The sequence below is a fragment of the Siphateles boraxobius genome, unplaced genomic scaffold (genome assembly GCF_051911475.1).
Source record: "Siphateles boraxobius isolate OS27281-9 unplaced genomic scaffold, OSU_SipBor_1 9, whole genome shotgun sequence".
Lineage (NCBI taxonomy): Eukaryota > Metazoa > Chordata > Actinopteri > Cypriniformes > Leuciscidae > Siphateles > Siphateles boraxobius.
The window spans coordinates 26,150,748-26,168,902 of record NW_027509219.1 but is presented as its reverse complement, the minus strand read 5'-3'; the positions used below and the strand labels follow the sequence as shown (position 1 = coordinate 26,168,902).

The 18,155-nt window shown below is 36.9% G+C and overlaps 1 protein-coding gene across 6 annotated transcripts; it reads right to left on the bottom strand.

Annotated features, from left to right (window-relative positions):
- Positions 1 to 16,660, bottom strand: nexn (nexilin (F actin binding protein)). Of its 6 annotated transcripts, none has more exons than XM_077223902.1 (15): positions 16,401 to 16,637; positions 12,955 to 13,358; positions 10,619 to 10,810; positions 10,091 to 10,175; positions 9,812 to 9,960; positions 8,484 to 8,684; positions 8,197 to 8,376; positions 6,401 to 6,589; positions 5,864 to 6,055; positions 4,233 to 4,280; positions 1,922 to 2,116; positions 1,610 to 1,831; positions 1,340 to 1,528; positions 824 to 1,187; positions 1 to 666 (listed from the first exon to the last, which is right to left on the bottom strand). In XM_077223902.1, the coding sequence occupies exons 2-15, from the start codon at positions 13,324 to 13,326 to the stop codon at positions 653 to 655; spliced, it is 2,592 nt and encodes an 863-aa protein (XP_077080017.1). In that variant the 5' UTR covers positions 13,327 to 13,358; positions 16,401 to 16,637; the 3' UTR covers positions 1 to 652. The 6 variants fall into 6 exon arrangements, with proteins under 6 accessions (XP_077080017.1, XP_077080016.1, XP_077080020.1 ...); XM_077223901.1 differs by having other exon boundaries at positions 12,955 to 13,383; positions 16,401 to 16,574; XM_077223905.1 differs by lacking the exon at positions 4,233 to 4,280 and having other exon boundaries at positions 12,955 to 13,383; positions 16,401 to 16,660.
- Between the last annotated feature and the right edge of the window lie 1,495 nt (positions 16,661 to 18,155).

Genomic DNA, 18,155 nt, shown 5'->3' with positions numbered 1-18,155 from the left:
CACGTTTCATTCATTTTATTATAATTTTATACATTACACAAATACTCTGCCTAAAACTTTAAATCACCTCTTGCTAACCTACATACACTGTTTATACATTTCATTTATTCACTACACTTTAACATAGAAACATCTGGGGATATGACAGTTCCATGAGAACATGGGAAAAAAGTGGAAAAAAAAACATCTGAGTCTGAACAGAGGTGCTTATAGGAATTTAACAAAGAAAATGCATCCACAGCCCCCTTTACAGATACTGAATCAAACTCTCAAGTAACATCTCATTCATTCTGTGACATGGGTATGAAATCCTTCCTCAGTGTCATAGTGGGTATATGTTGAACTAAAATCTACTTAATTAACTAGATTTCTTTTTCAGCTACGCTATGTATTTATTCTAGAAGATCATGGGAACGGTATCTGTGTTTTGGCACAAATTCATCCCAGATATGGAGTTTTTTGTTGTGTTAACTGTGAGTGCAGCATCTAATGTAAACAACAGATTGCACTTCATCATTGAGCATATCTTCAGGAGGAATGGAAAAAAAAATAATACCACTCCTTCCTCCTCGGTTTTTGGCCCTACCGTGAGAAATTAACTTTTATAATAAAAAAAAAGAAAAGTCTGGGAAAGTTCCAGAGAAGGAGAGCATCAGTAGTCCTCAGCTGGAAAGAGAAAGACAGGGAGACAGAGAGATTAACAGTTTGATTAACAAGAGGAAGAAGAACCGAGTGGAAGTGGAGCATGCGATCCGTTTGAGTTTAGTGACGCCATAAGAAATCTCAGCATGCAGGCGGTTAGCAGAGACAGGAGGCGGCTTACTTTCAATCGTGAGAATGCAGGTGCTGGCGGCAGTGCCTCGGCTGTTGACGGCTTTGCACATGTACTCTCCTTCATCCTCGGGGAACGTTTCCGGCAGGTACAGGCAGTAGGTCTCGCCTCTCTCAATGTATTGATAGTCTTCAGAGTCCGGCAGCAGCTCACCCTCAAACCACCAGGTGACCTCGGGTTTGGGTTCTCCCGTGATCTTCACTGTGAACCGCACAGGCTCTGCGTCAACCACTGACTGGTTCTTCAGGGGCTTTTTAAACCACGGAGCGCCTGACCTGGCATGGTCCTCTTCATCCTCGTAGGCGGCGGACCCGTTAATGATGCTACCCTCTTCCTCCTCCTCTTCTTCCCTTTTCTGACAAGACACATGACAAAGTGTTTCACACTCAGAAAAAAAAACACAACAGAAATCACACGCATGCAGCTCTGTCATGCATTAGTGTTGACATCAGATCCAGGCATGTCCACCATTTAGTTCTGAAACAAAGCAGCCCAGGAGAGGTTTACTTTTTGGAGTGCAGCGTCAATTTCCTGTTGTTCAAATTGCATCCTTTGCAATTTCTGCTCTTCGATCTTCTTCTTCTGCTGCTCTTCTCTGGTCTTTGCCATTTGTTCGAACCGTGCTCGCATGTCCACTTTCTGTCTGAACGGGACGTCTTCTGGTTTAATTGGAGTTGTTTTGTCCTCATCTTCGTCCTGTGGAAGAAATGAGCAAAATTCTTCACTTCAAAGTTCTTTAGCTGGAATGAAACATGAGAAATTGCCTCGTTCTTTCACCTCCTGACAGCGCTCTGCCTCTCTCTCCTTGATTTTCTCGTCAATTTCTTTCCTTCTTGCTCGTTCCTCCTCGATCTTCTTCTGGATCTCCTCCTCTGTGAGCTGCTTGATCTTCTCAAACTTGGATTTCAGGCTTTTGGCCTGGATGGAGCCAGTCCGCTTCAGCTTTGTTAGCTCCTCGTACTCTGTGCTCACCACCTCAGAGCTTTCATTGATCTCATCCTAAATCAAACCCACAAAACATATGTAAATAAGCAAACATGTTAAGAAATTGTACATTTAATGGGGATTTCAGTAGCATGTGAAGCTGACCTCGCTCATCTCTTGTCGCAACTGTTCAAACTCTTTCTTCTCCAACTCCATTTTCTGGCGTCTGGCCTCTGCCTTGCGCTTCCGCTCTGCCTCCTCTTTCATCTTCAGCATCTCCTCAAAGTTGATTTCTAGTTTCCCTGGGTGCATTGCTTCCTGTGACTCTGTCCGCACCAGAGTTCCATCATCATCCTGCACCTGTCACAAAAATGAGATACACATTGCAATTGATTTTCAATTGGACATTATGGACATATATTTTTATACATCTTGTGCTAGTAATGAGTGGCTGCTTCTGAAATAGCATACTCTCTTGAATAGGACTTATTTTGAATAAGTAATTACTTCATGACCGCTAAAACGTATGTTCTATATAGTATGTAGTATGAATGTAATCGGACTACATTCGCCATTCTGTCATGTCATGATCATGTGACCTACCAGCGTGAGTTACATCGCTTCACTGCCATTCACATATCCTTTACCATGGCCTCATGGGATAGTCAAGTGTCTATCGTATGCACACTTCAGAATCTCGTATACTTAAGAATATAGTATAGGGAAGTATGTGATTTCGGATGCAGCCACTGTTTTTCTTTGAATTGAATCCAAATCCCACTATAGTTGAATTGGAATTGGTAATGCATTCTAGGAAATTAAGTGTCCTTCCTCCCTAACCTGTCTGTCTGTTTCAATTAAATTCTAAATGGGACACAACCTTGTTATTCTAATAGACAAAATCAAAACAGTGCCATGTGTAAAAATAGCTATAAATTATCAGTTTGTGACTTATGTGAGCAAAAACTTACATAGGCAGCCATGTTTGAAAAGTGTGAAGATCTAGACCCCATAATTCTGTTTTGTACTAGTTCTTAAAACATTACAATATTCCTATTTACTACATTGTGAATCCTATATTGATATCTTCTTTTCTTATTTACCCATAAAAAATGTAATATCCTTTAAAGAAAGCACATTAGTTTGAGAAGCAAAAGTAAAGCTATCCAAAGGACTTTTTAATCTTTTGATATAAAACAGTTCATTGTTCTATAAAAACATGCAATAACATTCATAAGTCCAGATGTCTTCCCTAGCCCAAAAAGACATTAACATTAAACACCTCTTGACTAATACTGTAAACTCAAGGGGAGGGAAAACACTAAATTGAAATGAATGATATGTATCCCTGGCAGCCTTGCTTGTTATCTTTGTTTCATGTCTCTATGTTTGTGTTTTGTGTACATGGCACATGGCTTTGTCTTTGTTTGTGTTTGCCAAGTGTTGCTCTTGTTCCCTCCTTGTTTCCCGTTACCACGCCCCCTTGTTTAGTCTTTGTCTAGTCCTCTTGCTTGGTTGTTTTCTCCTGATCCTCATGTGCTGGTCCCTTTATATTGTGTCTCTTTCCCCTTATGTCTTTACTGGTTCGTTGTGTGCGTTTGTGTGTATACAGTTCTCACAGATATTGTTTAGTCAGTGCTAGATTTAGGTTTCCTTGTTTGATTATTTCCTTTTTGTTAAATTCTAGTTTTTCTTTGTTCCTGTGTTTTTAGTCTAGTTCTAGTCTTTATCTATTTTATTCTAGTTCTCTCTATCCTTGTTTTTTTGTGGTTTCTCTTGACTTTTTTTTTTGCCAAATAATATTTTTTCTTTCTTTCTGTAGTTCCCTGCAAGGTTGCAGTCTTGTTTTATTTCTTTTTGTTTGTAAGTTCCAGTTATTTATTTCTAGAAATTGCTAGCTCCAGTTATTTAGTCTATTTTGTTTTCGTTAGTCATAGTTGTCTGTTTTTGTTTCTGTTATCTCTTGTTGTCTTGTCTCTTTGAGTCTTGTTTTGTGTTGGTTCCTGCCCTGCCCCGCATCCTGTTCTACCCTGGTCATCGACTCTCCTGTCCCGGCAAGCCACTCTAGTGCCAAGTGCTGGTTACATCTCACCTATGCCAAGCCTCTGGTTCCTTGAGCTGCTGTCAAGTTTCCACCGTTGCATAGAGCCTGGAGTTGTCTCATCCCTGACCAGCCTGTTCTCCTGCCCTATTGTCTGGACTGTGTTCCAGCCTATGTTTTGTGTTTGTTAATACGCTCATTCTGCCCCTGGGTCCTCCCTTCTCTGAATCCTGACACTTTAAGACTTGTTTTCTGATAAAATAGTTTTCTTGAATAGAATTATGTTTATTTTGTCTATAGCTTCATTGGAATGTTTTGCCCTCACTAGGTACATTATTTTATTTCTTGTTTTCTAACAGCTTTTTTTGTAATCAATCATTGTGGCAGTGCTTCTCTTTAGCAGGGTAGCGGTTTCTGTTTTAAAAAGTTTCTTACTTCTTCAACTCCATATCCAGTCAAATTATCGTGATCCAGTCCAGGGCTCTTAAAGACACAATTTGAAAAGCATAACACACAAGCAGTGCAATAGATATACCATTTGAGCACACTGGAGATTTGGACATGTGTTTTGTTTATATTTGCAAGTGAATTAATTGTTTTAGATTGAATTAGACCTGAAGTCGGTCGATGTATTGAAATTGACACTGGTTAACAGTTGTTAGCTGACTGACAAAATGTGCTCAGATGATATAAATATAATGAGCAGATAATAAACATGCAGCATAAAGTATGTTTATGCTATGTTATTAATAACCAGAACAGCAGTTATATAGCTTTCGGTATATAGCGCACTAATTAGGGTGACCAGACGTCCCGTTTTTCCCGGGACAGCCCCGTATTTCCACTCTAATTTTAGTGTCCCGACTTATACTGAAAAAATCATGTTTTGTCCCTTATTTCATCTTTAATATATATATATATATATATATATATATATATATATATATATATATATATATATATATACATATATATATATATATATATATATATATATATATATATATATATATATATATATATATATTATATATAATAGGTTTCGTTTCCAAAAGGCTAAGTGAATATATATGTTACGTTCAAACCGTGTAGCGCGCGCATGACAGAGAGGGAGAGAGCTTGTGTGTGTGTGCAAGTGTGCCTAATGAAGCGCATGTAAGACGCATTAATAGAGGGAATGCATTAACGTCACTTTCCCGCCGGAACACGCCCCCTCAGCCGGACTGAGAGGCAGAAGAGCAGCTGCGTGACTGGATTTAATAGGGGAAACTGCGAAAACGCAAGTAAAACAAACGATTATCAGTTTAAACTAAAGATTGGACTCAATATAGTGTTCCTTACAACTTACTAAAGATCCAGTGATCCATGGATATTAACATGCAGCCAGGAATCGTGTTTCCTGACATTTATATGTGCCTGATTTCGACACCAGGGAAATACATACAGCAAATTTGCCTGTGAACGCTTTATATAAATACAAAATAGGCAGGTCTAAATCCAGGTGATCACTTATCAATGTTATATATATCATCATATCGTTTAGAGACTTAAAACTTGTATAGTTTTTTGTCAGTGTTTATTTAAAAATGTCAAATTATACAGAATATACAGTGGTAAATATTTGATTGATGAGTTGTCACTGCAATATATAACAATACAATATATAGAGAATGATTTTACCACTAAATTCAGCATATTGACACAAAAAGGATAACTGCAAATGCACCTTTCGCTGCCTGGAGTCCAGTTGTTTCTATGAATTGTAGCGATCTATTTGCTTCTCTGTTCTGTAGCTTTAGGTAGTCTGTAAAAATATTCCTCATATTTCTTGTCAAATCTAGTTGTACAGTCAGTCTCAAAGCTCTTTCCCGTTTTTCCCGCATTCCCTCTATACGCATGTGTTCTGTATCTGTCCCGTATTCCACTCCGAGAAATCTGGTCACCCTAGCACTAATGGACTTTTTGTTGTTGTTTAAGATGTACTACTGTTGGCCACATCAATTAGTGCATGCAAACGCACTGTACATTTGCAAATACAGTATGTTACATCACATGCATGGTCCTACCATGTTCTTGCGAGCTTCTGCGAAAAGTTTTTTCTCCTCTTCTAGGCGTCGCTTGGCCTCCTCTTCTTTCTTTTTCTGCTCCTCTTCTCGTCTTTGTCTTTCCAGATCCTCAAAGCTGATGGCCAGCTTCCCGGGTTTGGCCCCGTCTGAGTTTATCATGGCCAGAAGGATGTCATCGTCACTATTTACAACCTGCAAGTGAATAGATTAGGTTTGGGGAAAATGAGTTTGTCAACATTTAAAGTTTGATCTGGCATCCAGCTTACAAGTCCAACTGTGCCAAATCAAAACCCTTATCTCTGTCTGATTTTAGATATATTATATTTCACGTTATATTTCAAGACAGATAAGTCTCATGACCGTTTGTAATAATAGTGAGCATTTTATGACTATTAAATATTGTGTAGGCCTCCTTAACAAAGTATCAGAAGGTTATATATATAAACTACTACTACTATCAAAGAATTTCATGGTTACCATAGTACATGAAAAGCTAAAAAACAAACAAACATGATTTTCACAAGCACACAAACTGACCATGCTCTTTCTGGCCTCGGCAAAGGCCTCTCTCTCTTCTTTGATGCGTCTTTTCCTTTCTTCCTCCACTCGCTTATGTTCCTCTTCCAGTCTCTGTCTTTCCAGCTCTTCAAAGCTGAGTCGAAGTTTACCAGGTCTGAATTCTTCCTTCTCTCCTTGTGTATCCTGAGTGTTCTCGTCATCCAGGGCCTGTGAGAGAGAGTACATTATCACTCATATTTCATTATTCATGTTTTGACACTGTTGGGCACTTAAGTCACACTTAAAAATGTCATGCATTAAATACAAAATATTAAACCAAGTTGCATCTGCAAACAAATGCTTTTTTGAGAATTGACTTTTCTGAGCTACTTTTCATATATTTAACCAACTTGTCTTGAGGGTGTGATTTCAGACTATTTCAATGGTAAAGATTAGGGTGTAGGGTAAGGTTAGGATATGTTTTAGCATTGCGTAGGCAAACAGCACTGTGATTGACCAGTTAAATCTTTAAAATGTGATTGTGTGGGGGTGAGGGTCACTTGTCTTGAGACCAGTTTGAATGAATGTATTAAGTAGTTTCTCCTTAAGTTCACACAAGGTCCTTGCAGAATATCCACCAGTGTAGCTCATTATATTAACTACTATAAATATGTTGCACAAAATGTTACAACCAGAACATTACCTAGAATGTTTTGTCTTCATTTTGAACAATATATTTGTTTCATGTTTTGAAACCTTACAAACATAATGTTTTAATTGAAAAGTGTACATGTGCTATGATTTTTAAATAACTACATTGTTTAAAGCTGCAGTCTGTAGTTTTTCCTCTTTGTCGCCATCTCTGGTAGAAATATGCAATTGCAGTTATTCGCGTAATTATCAACTTTACGTGGGTTGTGCCTCGGCACGGTACAGCGCGGATGAATCCAATGTTTTGAGGAGAATGTGCAGCTGTCAGTCACGTGCCGGTGTGGATACTGTCATTCGGAATCACAGATTCTACTTTTTTGGAAGTATGACCAACATAAGAATTTTCACCAGAAAATGTCATCTGAACAAGTAACATCAACTTTTGTTCTGAACAACTAAGGGGGGAAAAGCATTGCAATAAATCACGCTGATTAAATCTCACGATCACTTATCACGTCAAACCGTGCAAATTATACTTTGTTCTCAAATTGTTAATGTTTACAACATCAGCATTGTGTGACTACATTTAATGCCCTTCCGATATTTATCCTTGTTTTCGCATTGGCCCGGTTGCAGTCTCTTTTTTTCTGTAGCCACTCCAATGTCCGAAGTCTTTTGCATTTTACAACGGGTGAATCTCCAGTTGTCACTGATGATTGTCGTTTGAACCTTTTTGGATCCGCCATCAATTTGATATGTTTATTTATATCAAGTGCTGTGAGAAAAGGCTATAAATCTCCACCTCCAACATCCTCACACCGTCACACGCAATAGTCTACTAGCCGGGACACCATCTTTATGTGTACAGATGTGAAGTTTCCCGTGTAAATCCACCAGTGAAATTAAAAACATTATTACAAGCTTACCGTTTTGAATCGAGCTAAGGCAAGCAGATAGTTTTGAACACTGGCTGGTTATGTACTTGCTCAAAAATTTATTTGAGATCATTTTTAACCCAAATTTTAATGTTTTTACATTTTGTTATATACTGCAAATACTGTATGTATGCATTTTTAATTGTTGCTTAAATGTCCAAATAGTAATAAAAAAAAAAAGGTGCCCACTGTTTATATTGTATATGTGAAAGAATATATTTACTGGTTGTTAAAAAAATATATACCCACCATTCCCAGCTTGGCCTCTTCAAATGCTTTTTTTTCTTCCTCCAGTCTGCGTCGAGCTTCGTCCTCTGCCTGTTTTCTCTGCTGCTCCTGTCGCTCTTTCTCCTGTTCTTCAAAGGTCAGACGCAGTTTACCAGGGGTCATCTGCTCCTTTTCTTTGGGATGAAACTCTTCATCGTCCAACTTTAAAAAAAAAAAAAAAAAAAAAAAATATATATATATATATCCAAAATTAACTAAAAAAAAATTATTTTACAGATTATATTGATCGTTAAAAGCAGAATCTTCACCTGTTCAACCATAGAGCGACGCTTGGCCTCTCGGAAGGACTGCCGGTTCTCATCGTACCTCTTCTTCTTCTCCTCCTCAGTTCGTTTCTTTAGTTCCTCTTCTCGGCTCTTCTCCATGTCCTCAAAATTGATCTTGATCCTTCCTGGTTGTTTCTGTGATTTTGCAGGCACTACACGAACCAAAATGCTGTCATCACCTTCCTGTGATCAAGAAGTGAAGAAGTTACCCAATCAGATTAAATAGCAGTTTTTACATCAGAATTATAAGGGTATGATGAAATGTTAACTTCCTGTTTTTTTCAGTTTTTTTGAAAATCAGAAACAAATGTGAGGTCTAATTTAAAGCAATAACACTTTTTTTTTAATATTGCTTTGACCTGCAACATTTCTGCAGTCATGGACAAGCATCCAGACAGGTTTCAGATAAGGCCTGACAGCAGCAAAAAAAAAAAATCTTCTGGCACAGTTGCTTTCATTTATGTCATACTAGACAGAGATATGGGTCTGCTAATTCAGTCAGAGAGCACGGCCTGCAAGTGCTGTGGGAAACAGTTGCCAGTCACATGTTGTCCATGCTTGTTAACTCTGGCTCCAGAAAGTGTGGCATTTTCCTAAATTTAACACCCAGTGCCATGTTGTATATGAACTGGCATGCCTTTGTAATGGACAGTGGGCCATTTGGCCATATTGCACACATTTCACATATCATTTTGCAATTTTTATATTATACACAACTGTCACAAAAAATTTTTGGGTCACTAAGAATTGTTTTTGGTTTTGAAAGAAGTCTCGTATGCTTACTAAGGCTGCATTTATTTGACAAGACAATAAATACACTAATATTGTGAAATATTATTACAATTTAAGTTTTTCAAATCTAGATAGATAGATATGAAATACAGTATATAAAACACAATATTTAACTTGAATATATATTTAAACAGTTAAAATAAAAAATATATAATTAGATATGTTTGCGTTAAAATCATTATTATATAATTATTTAATTCGACTTATAGTTTATGAATCCACTGTATTAATAATAATATTTAACTTTGTTTGGTAAATAATGTCTTACCTTGCCTGTTACTATTGCAATGCAACACATAGTTCAATATCAATCCATTCCATGTTTTGATACTTACATATATTGCTAGGCTTTAAAATAGATTTTTCGATTATATCAGAGGATTACCTGAGTGATTACAGATACTTTGCTGGAGATTTTCTAATAGTAGACCTGACAAAGCAGCCGACTGCCAAGTCTCATTAAAGGCATCTTCCTAGTGCCTGCAGCCACAGCCTGTTCTCGTGGCACACTGACTCACCTCCTCAGCTTTCTTGGCCAGCTCCTTCTGAATCTTGGCCTTCTCTATGGCCTCCTGTGCAGCTCGCTTCTTTCTCTCCTCATCTGTTCTTTTCCTCTCCACCTCCTGCCTCTGTTTCTCCATTTCTGCAAACTTCCCTTTCACACTGCCTGTGAATGGACAGAAAGCCGACAGTTGGCGTCTATTATGGGATTAAAGTGCTGTTACAATGATTACATTGGTTCAGTCCAGAAAAAAATCTTAGATAAAAATCCCATCATTTGTCTCATTTCGCCCTACCTGTAATCTTGGGAACATATGATTTTTCTATCTTCGTCGGCTTCACCTCTTCCTCTTCATCGCTAGAGGCGAGGAGTTCTTTTATCTGTGGAGGATCCGACAGTTGTTAGGTTAGGCGTTTTATCCAGGATCAGAAACCATGCTGGTCGTAGCAAGCCAAGCAGACCTTAATCCTTGTAAGACAGGCACATATGACCTACAGGGGCGGATGCTGATTGGTCCGTCAATTGTGACATGGGCAGGGGATCAGTAGAGTGTGCATGCAGCAAGCAGGCATCACAGACACTGTGGTGTTTTACTGATTAAAAGCTTTTTTTGTAAGAAGGTTTGTGCATATTTAAATACCTGGAATCGGGTATTGATGCATGCCTAATCTTATGCAAACATTGAGTACCCAGCAAGCAGTATCTTCATTAACCTCAAGACAAAATCTTTTAATATGTATTGTTAGTGTCAGAGAGAGGAGGCAGTGCAGTCAGTGGATGAAGTGACAAAACAAGGTGCTGATGGGCAGGTTTCTCTACTGACCATTTGCTTCCTGCGACTGTACTCTCTCTCTTTAACGTACTGATCTCTGCGTTTCTTTTGCTCTTCCTGACTTCTCTTTTGGTTTCTCTCTTCTCTAGCTTTCTGCATGGCCTCAAACTTATTCTTCACATCTTCTTTCCCCAACTTGGGAACATAACTTCTCTGTACAGGCTTAGATGTTTTAAGCAGTTTCTTCAGAAGAAAGAGAAAATGAGGTATGAGAGATTGTTAGTAAAAGAGGAATGGAAAATGTATTAATTTTATAACATTTTCTTTTGCAGAGAGTAAGGATCATATGATTACAAATGACAAATATTAAAGTCGGTTATTTTTCCATTTTATAAATTTCATATTAGTTATATACAGTTGATATCTATGTCCATAATTATGTATAGGCCTAATAGTTTTTTAAAAAAATAAAAATATATACACACAGTTCTGCTCATACCCCTTACAGAATATGCATTCAGAGCCGGTGGGTTAAATTGGATGATCGGAATAAATTGTACTTATTTTGTCTTCAGGGAAACATATCATGTATCTTCTAAAGGGCAGTGCTAAATGAAATGATTTAAAAAAAATAAGAAACCGTACAACCTACTGGTCCTAATGCATGCTTTTTGTTGCATTAGTCCCTCAATTGTCCTCAGTGTGAGAAGATGGATCTCAAATTCATAGTCACTGTTGAAAATGGTTCAAATATGCAGTAGATGTGCAGGACCTGGAGGATTTTTCTGAAGAACAGTGAGCAGTTTAACTGCTGAGGACAAACAAGGGACTCATGAACAACTATCACAAAATATAAAAATCAGTTGTTGATTATCCAGGTAACAACACACAATATTAAGATTCAAGGGTATGTCAACTTTTAAACTGGTTCATTTGTGTAAATTCAGTTATTATTTGTCTAGTGGACTATTATGTCAAAATCTGTTATGTGAAACAGCTTATTCAGGACAGTACTAAACATGCAATTTTTATGATCCCTCTTATTTTGTTAATCTTATTAACATCTTGGATATTCTGCAAGAGGTATGCAAACTTATGAGCAGAACTGTATATATGTGTGTGTTAATTATTGAAATTTTGTATTTCATTTTATTTGTATTTTTGAAAATATTTATTCATTTAACGGGATAGTTCACCCAAAAATGAAAATTCTGTCAGTAATTACTCACCCTCATGTTGTTCCAACCCTGTAAGACATTCGTTCATCTTCGGAAAACGAATTAAGATATTTTTGATGAAATCTGAGAGCTGGATCACTCCTCCAAAGCCTTCTTAAGGGATTGAAACTTGCCAGCCCCGAAAAGTTATTAAAGACATCGTCAAAATAGTCCAAGTGACTACAGTGGCTCAATCTTAAGTTTATCATGCGACGAGAATACTTTTTGTGCGGAAAAACAAACAAAAAAAAACTTTATTTCAACTCTGCATTTCCTTCTCTGTGGGCCACTAGTCAGTTAACGTAGTGTGATTGCGTAGTGCTACCAGAGCCCGTCTAACGGAGAGCCTTGGCACTTCCTATTAGCCCCATTGTATATAATCTTGGTTGCAGTTCCATTAGAATTCCACTGGAGGTGATCGCGAGCGAGTGCAGAATGAATGGGAGTCTATGGAGCTAGACGGCTAAATGTATCCCTTTCTCCTGCTTGTCGTTGAATCAACATAGGTTTTATTGTTGATTCCGGAAGTTTAATATAGATTATAGTCCAAAAGTCGAATGAACGAGTACTTAGGTCCTTTAATTTTTTTACAGGTTAGGTCGTTGTTGGCTGGAACACGCTAGTGGACAGAGACGTGTTACTGCAGCCAGTCCAGAAACCGGAAGTAACCAGACAGTGCCAATTCTCTTCTATTAGACATTCTCTGGTGTTACATCACACGTAGGCTCACTATTGCCCGACGCTGGTCATGTGTGTGATGCGTGTGACGTATAACAACAGAAGCTTACGCTATTACACTAGTGAACTGACTCGAGGCCCACAGAGAAGGAAATGAATAGTTGAAATAAAGTCGTTATTTTTTGTTTTTTTTGCGCACAAAAAGTATTCTCGTCGTTTGATAAACTTAAGATTGAGCCACTGTAGTCACTTGGACTATTTTAACAATGTCTTTAATAACTGTTCGGGGAACAAGTTTCAATCCCTTAAGAAGCCTTTGGAGGAGTGATCCAGCTCTCAGATTTAATCAAAAATATCTTAATTCGTGGTCCGAAGATGAACGAAGGTCTTACGGGGTTGGAACAACATGAGGGTGAGTAATTACTGACAGAATTTTCATTGTTGGGTGAACTATCCCTTTAAGCATATTATTATAGCTCCATCATACTATACCTCTTGTTTTAGTGCCACATCTGAAAAATTTGTCATATCTGTATTATGTGATGCATCCGCCTCTTCATCATTCTCCACGTTTTCCTCATTCGATTTTGGAACCCTCTCTCGTTTTCTCGCCCTGCTGGTGGTCTTTGTCTCCTGTTTGGGCTCTTCCTTCTCTGGTAACTCAGTCTCCTTTGGTTCGTCTGCAGCACTGTTCATTTCCACCTCTTCAGTCATGCAACTCATTTCATGTGTTTCCTCTTTATGGTTTTCATCATTGATTGTGTTGTCTGTATCATTAGCATCAGCAATATCGTTCAAGTTTTCCGTATTGTTTATATGTGTCATGTCTGTTGACGCATCCGCCATGCTCATCACTTCAGTCATGTTGCTGTTTCTCAAACACACCGGGACAGGGCCTGTTGCAAGATACGTCAGATGAAGCTGACATTGGGAGAAAGACATAATGACCACAAGACTGCAGTGCAAAGGTACTTTTTTTACAGGGCTATTTTAGAATTTTAATAACTGCAATTTTTATTAAAATTCCCCTATTATACTATTTTAGAGGTTCCTAATTTTGTTTTGGAGGTCTTTTCAAATAGATTTACATGCATCCAAGGTCAAAAAACATTTTCTGATAATATATGTTGCATATCACCTAATTTCTCAAAGAGTCTGAAACCGGTTCACTTGAAGATTGTCTCTCCAAACCCCTCCTTTCCGTGAACCTGCTCTGATTGGTCAGACAGCAAAGTCTGTTGTAATTGGTCTACCTATTACAGCACGTGTCAGAAACGAAACAACTATTACCATATCTAAATTTCAGCTCTGGAGACGACTTCTGTGTTTTATACACAATGATATGAAGAGGTTTGTTGAGGGTAATGCATTACAAGTAACTCAAGTTATGTAATCAGATTACTTTTTTCAAGTAACTTTGCATTTTTAGTAAACACATTACTTTTAAATTCACAACAAAATATCTTATACTTATTTCAAGTTACTTTTTTTCATTTATTTCATTCTCTCCTGTCCCCATGTTGAGAAAAATCGTGAGTAAGTGTAGAAACAATGTGTAAACATGATAAAGTGTGTAAACATGATGGTTATTATAGTTCTAGACTAAATGTGAGCATTTACTAATCTCACTTGCACAAAAAATATTCAGTATTCCTCAAAATGAATAAAATATGTGAGATGCAAAATCAGAATACTACGTACACCTCCAATAATTAAATGTTAAATAAAACAAATATTTCTATGCTTTTAATCTCACTTTTTTTGTTCAATGCACTTGCTGCTGACCTTCGATGATTCAGTTAAACAATAAGATAAAATTACTTTAGATTTTTTTTTTTATTAGTGAAGTAAGTGTTAAACTTTTTTTCTCTTGCATCATATTCTTCGCCAATCCAGAATGGCAGCATAGCTGAAAGGTTTGTGTGAGCTGCGCCCTCTACTGTACACGCGTAAATTTGCATTTCCCTCAGGCTTATTATTTAAATTTTGGCATGAAAGGGCTTTTACATTTGCCCCAAAATATAACTTTTTTTGTTATTAAAAAAACAAGCACAGCCCAGGTGAGTTAACGAAGTTACACAATTAGTTACTTTTTAAGGGAGTAACACAATATTGTAATGCATTACTTTTCAAAGTAACTTTCCCCGACACTGATGAAGAGGAATGATGCCATCGGTTTTTCTGTATCATTTCCAGTGCAAGTCCTCATCCTTTTGAAGTGCGTGCTAAGTGGATTTACGGTGCAAAAAACAGCGTCTCCTCGACCTGTTGACAACACGAACCAAACTCTTCCAGGCTTCAGCTACACCTACAGTGTTTGAGGGCGGGTACTTTGTTCGCAGGCAGCCAATGAGCTGGCATTATGTTAATTTGTTACATTGTTACATAGGTATGTAACAGGAAGTGAGACTGGAATTGCTGATGACTCATTTCAGCAGTTCAAAATCGATTTCTTTATTTGTCATGCACTTTGATCTTTAAAACTTTGCAAACTTTTTACATTCACAAACAGCTATACCATATAAATTGTAATGTAGACAAATGCATTTTCTGTAAAGCTGCTTTGAAATTATATGTATTGTGAAAAGCGTTATACAAATAAATGTGAATTGAATTGAATGTGAATATTACACACTGCATATTATTTTTAATTTAATCATTTATCTTGTTTTCTTTAAAAAAAAAAAAGGTAAAGAAATGTCTTGGAAGTGTTCTGTATGTCTACAAAAGAACAAATGAGCTGAATCTGTGTGGGACCTCCACCAGGAGCCTTATGCAGGCCCTAATTTTATCCCCCAGTCTGGGTTCAGCCATGTGATTTGGGCTATTTTTACCTGGAGATACGAGTCTAAGAAGAGGTCAGCACCCAGATGGCACACATGAGACCCCTGACTTAATGACTAGGTTCTAGATGTTTCTTTATATAAAAATTTGTCCCCTACAGTGTGAAAGTACAAAGCCAGTTTGGCTACATAATATGTATTTGTAAATTGTATCTTTGCAGTTCACATGTTCTACATCTGACATCCTTAATCCAAACGACAATAATCCCACAAAAACAGCAACATTAACCCATGCAGCACAGAAAAACACAGTTTTACAAATGACTCTGATGTATTATATAATAGGCTACCTGTAAAGATCTAAATTTCAATGCATAGTCACTCTCCTTTGCTATTCATAAATGACACAACACCTCACAACTGGTGTTTTGGTGAACTCACAACTGATCACACCCCACTTTTAGAAGATGACAAAGACAATATGGCCCCCAAACATGTCACCATTTGAAATCATTTGTTCCCGCCACATTTGAAGTTTTTTTTAAATATGAATTTATGCTGTGCACTAATCTTTATAATGTCTTTAATCTTAAATTCATTCCTCATAAAAATATGTTAACACTGATAGACTGCTATTTTTATAAGTAGTTAGATTATTTACATTTAAGGAAGGTTTCAGAGTTGGATGCTGAGAATAAATGGTTTCTAAAATGTTGTCTATTTATAGATTATAGATTGTATATGTATTTAATAGCATTTAGCTAAACGCTAAATATTCCCTCCGAAAAAGTGTCAAGAGAATATCAATATTTTATTTTAGTTAATGTATATATAACATACTTGAATAGATGTATCTTTATCCTCTGGCAAACAGTTTATTAAAAGTTCTCAGAGATAATGTTTCTATAAAGATCTTTAGCTTTTTACAGTGGTTTTTCTGTTTATAACCTTGAGTTTCCCCCTTTAGATTAAAGTAATTTGAAATGAACTAATGAAATAAAAATAGTCCTTTCGAATGAGTCAACTGTATTCTTCTCAGTAGTCTACAAAGATATGAGATCATGCCCTCATCCGCTTGTGGACTTTTTTTGTCCTCCACATGCTTTATTAATTTTGGTCATGCCTGTTTTATAAACGATAACTTAAATAACTTACCTTCTTTAGAGTAATACTCTCCCTTTGTTTTTCATAAGATTTTTTTTTTTTGTAGTTCACGTTGGCTTAGATAATGCTAAAATCAAATCTAAATCCCCAAGCACAGGTTTAGTCTTCTCATCCCATGCGACTGAGAGTCAAATGAGCGCAGTCGGTTATCGGTGGGCGCTATCCATAAAAATACCCGTGCCCCTCTCCATCTACCGCATTCCACACGCGCCACCGGCTGACGGCCTCAGCTGTCCCTACACATATGTCTCCTTATCTTCCAGTCTGAGGCTCTTTTACACTCATTTATAATTGTTTTGTCACTATGCTCGTTATATTTCGTTTGCTAACGACACGAGTTAGCTGTAAGTTATTAGTCATTTGTTTATTCAATGTATTTTAATGGCTGCTTAAACACCCTAAAGCATGTTAAATATAGGCCTAAGGTTTCAACGTTGCTGGATACGATTTTTATTTTTATTTTATTGTTTTGTATATTTTACTAATGTACTACTAGCCTACTTTTTATGGCTACCATATAGGCCATAATTTTGCAGGTGTTAAATTAGGTCACGTGATGAAATAAGGTTCTTTCCATGAATCTAATAGACAGTAACATGACATTAAAATAATGCTACAAATAAAATGTAACATAACCCCCCTTAATGTATGTTAAATGTGTATAATGATTTTTTTTTACATTTAAATAAATAAATATTTAAATGTTATGCACCATGGATGAACTTTTGTGAATATAACACGTAAATTATAAATAGGCTACACTTTTATAGGCTAATTAAAAAAAAATACTACTGTAAATCAATGTTAAATGGAATAATGCATGTAAATATGGTAATTTATACCTTTTCCATTTCCATTGCAAAGAAAATTTTAATTTTACATTATTTACCTTCCCTTTTTTTCAGCATAGCATTCTTTTTCCTCTGCAGTGCAATCATCCACATTGAAGATGGGTTTTGTATATAGACATTTTATGTAAGCACCTATCAGATTTGTTTGTTTTCATTAATAATTTCCATGCAAGCATCAGCGTGTTTACATGGAAAGCTATTGTTGGCTGTTGGAGCCAGTAGGCTTTATCTTGAGGGTCTGTGATTTGTCCAGTCAGTTCTGACCCACTTATCACAGTCACAGAGGTGTGTGATAACCCAGATAACTCAATGGATCACTCAAATTCAAGCAATATCACAATTAGTGTATAACAAACATATTTAAATATAGAAAGTACAGATGAATTTACAGTGAACACACTTTGGGTGCAGTATGAACAGGAAGTTTTTTTGTGTGTGTGAATTTTTAGATGCTAAATATTGTCCATTTTGATGTTATTAAATGATTCTTTCAGCAAGTGTATCCCAAGTGAGCTGGAAACCCCCCTCAGCCTGAAGGACAGCACTGCCATCTGTAACTTGAGCTCATACCCAGCATGCATCTCTCTCCCTTCACACTGCAACACCATCGGTACTGGAAGACTCATACTCTGAGTTGAAGGGGTTTAACCAGCAGCTTTGAGTATAAAATCCAAAAGCTTTAGGAGGACGCTTGCATGAAATGTTTGCAGAGTCATGCAAGAGGTTGCACACTATGAAAGAGAAAATAAAAAAAAATAGATAGACCATAGTATCTATGGTCCAAGTACCAACTGTATAGTTCCAGGTCCATTTGATAAAGATTAACCTTTTTAAATACTGTTAAAACCTCTGAAAGTCTATCTTAAAAAATATTTTCTTCAATTCAAAGGCTTAA

Bases quoted from the DNA above. Each gene is read 5' to 3' on its own strand.
- nexn (XM_077223899.1), bottom strand. From the start codon at position 13,326: ATGACTGAAGTGATGAGCATGGCGGATGCGTCAACAGACATGACACAT. The intron at 2,117-4,232 runs GTAAGAAACTTT...TTTTTGTGACAG, and splicing joins CTGGATATGGAGTTGAAGAA to GTGCAGGATGATGATGGAAC. The intron at 1,188-1,339 runs GTAAACCTCTCC...GTGTCTTGTCAG, and splicing joins TTGACGCTGCACTCCAAAAA to AAAAGGGAAGAAGAGGAGGA.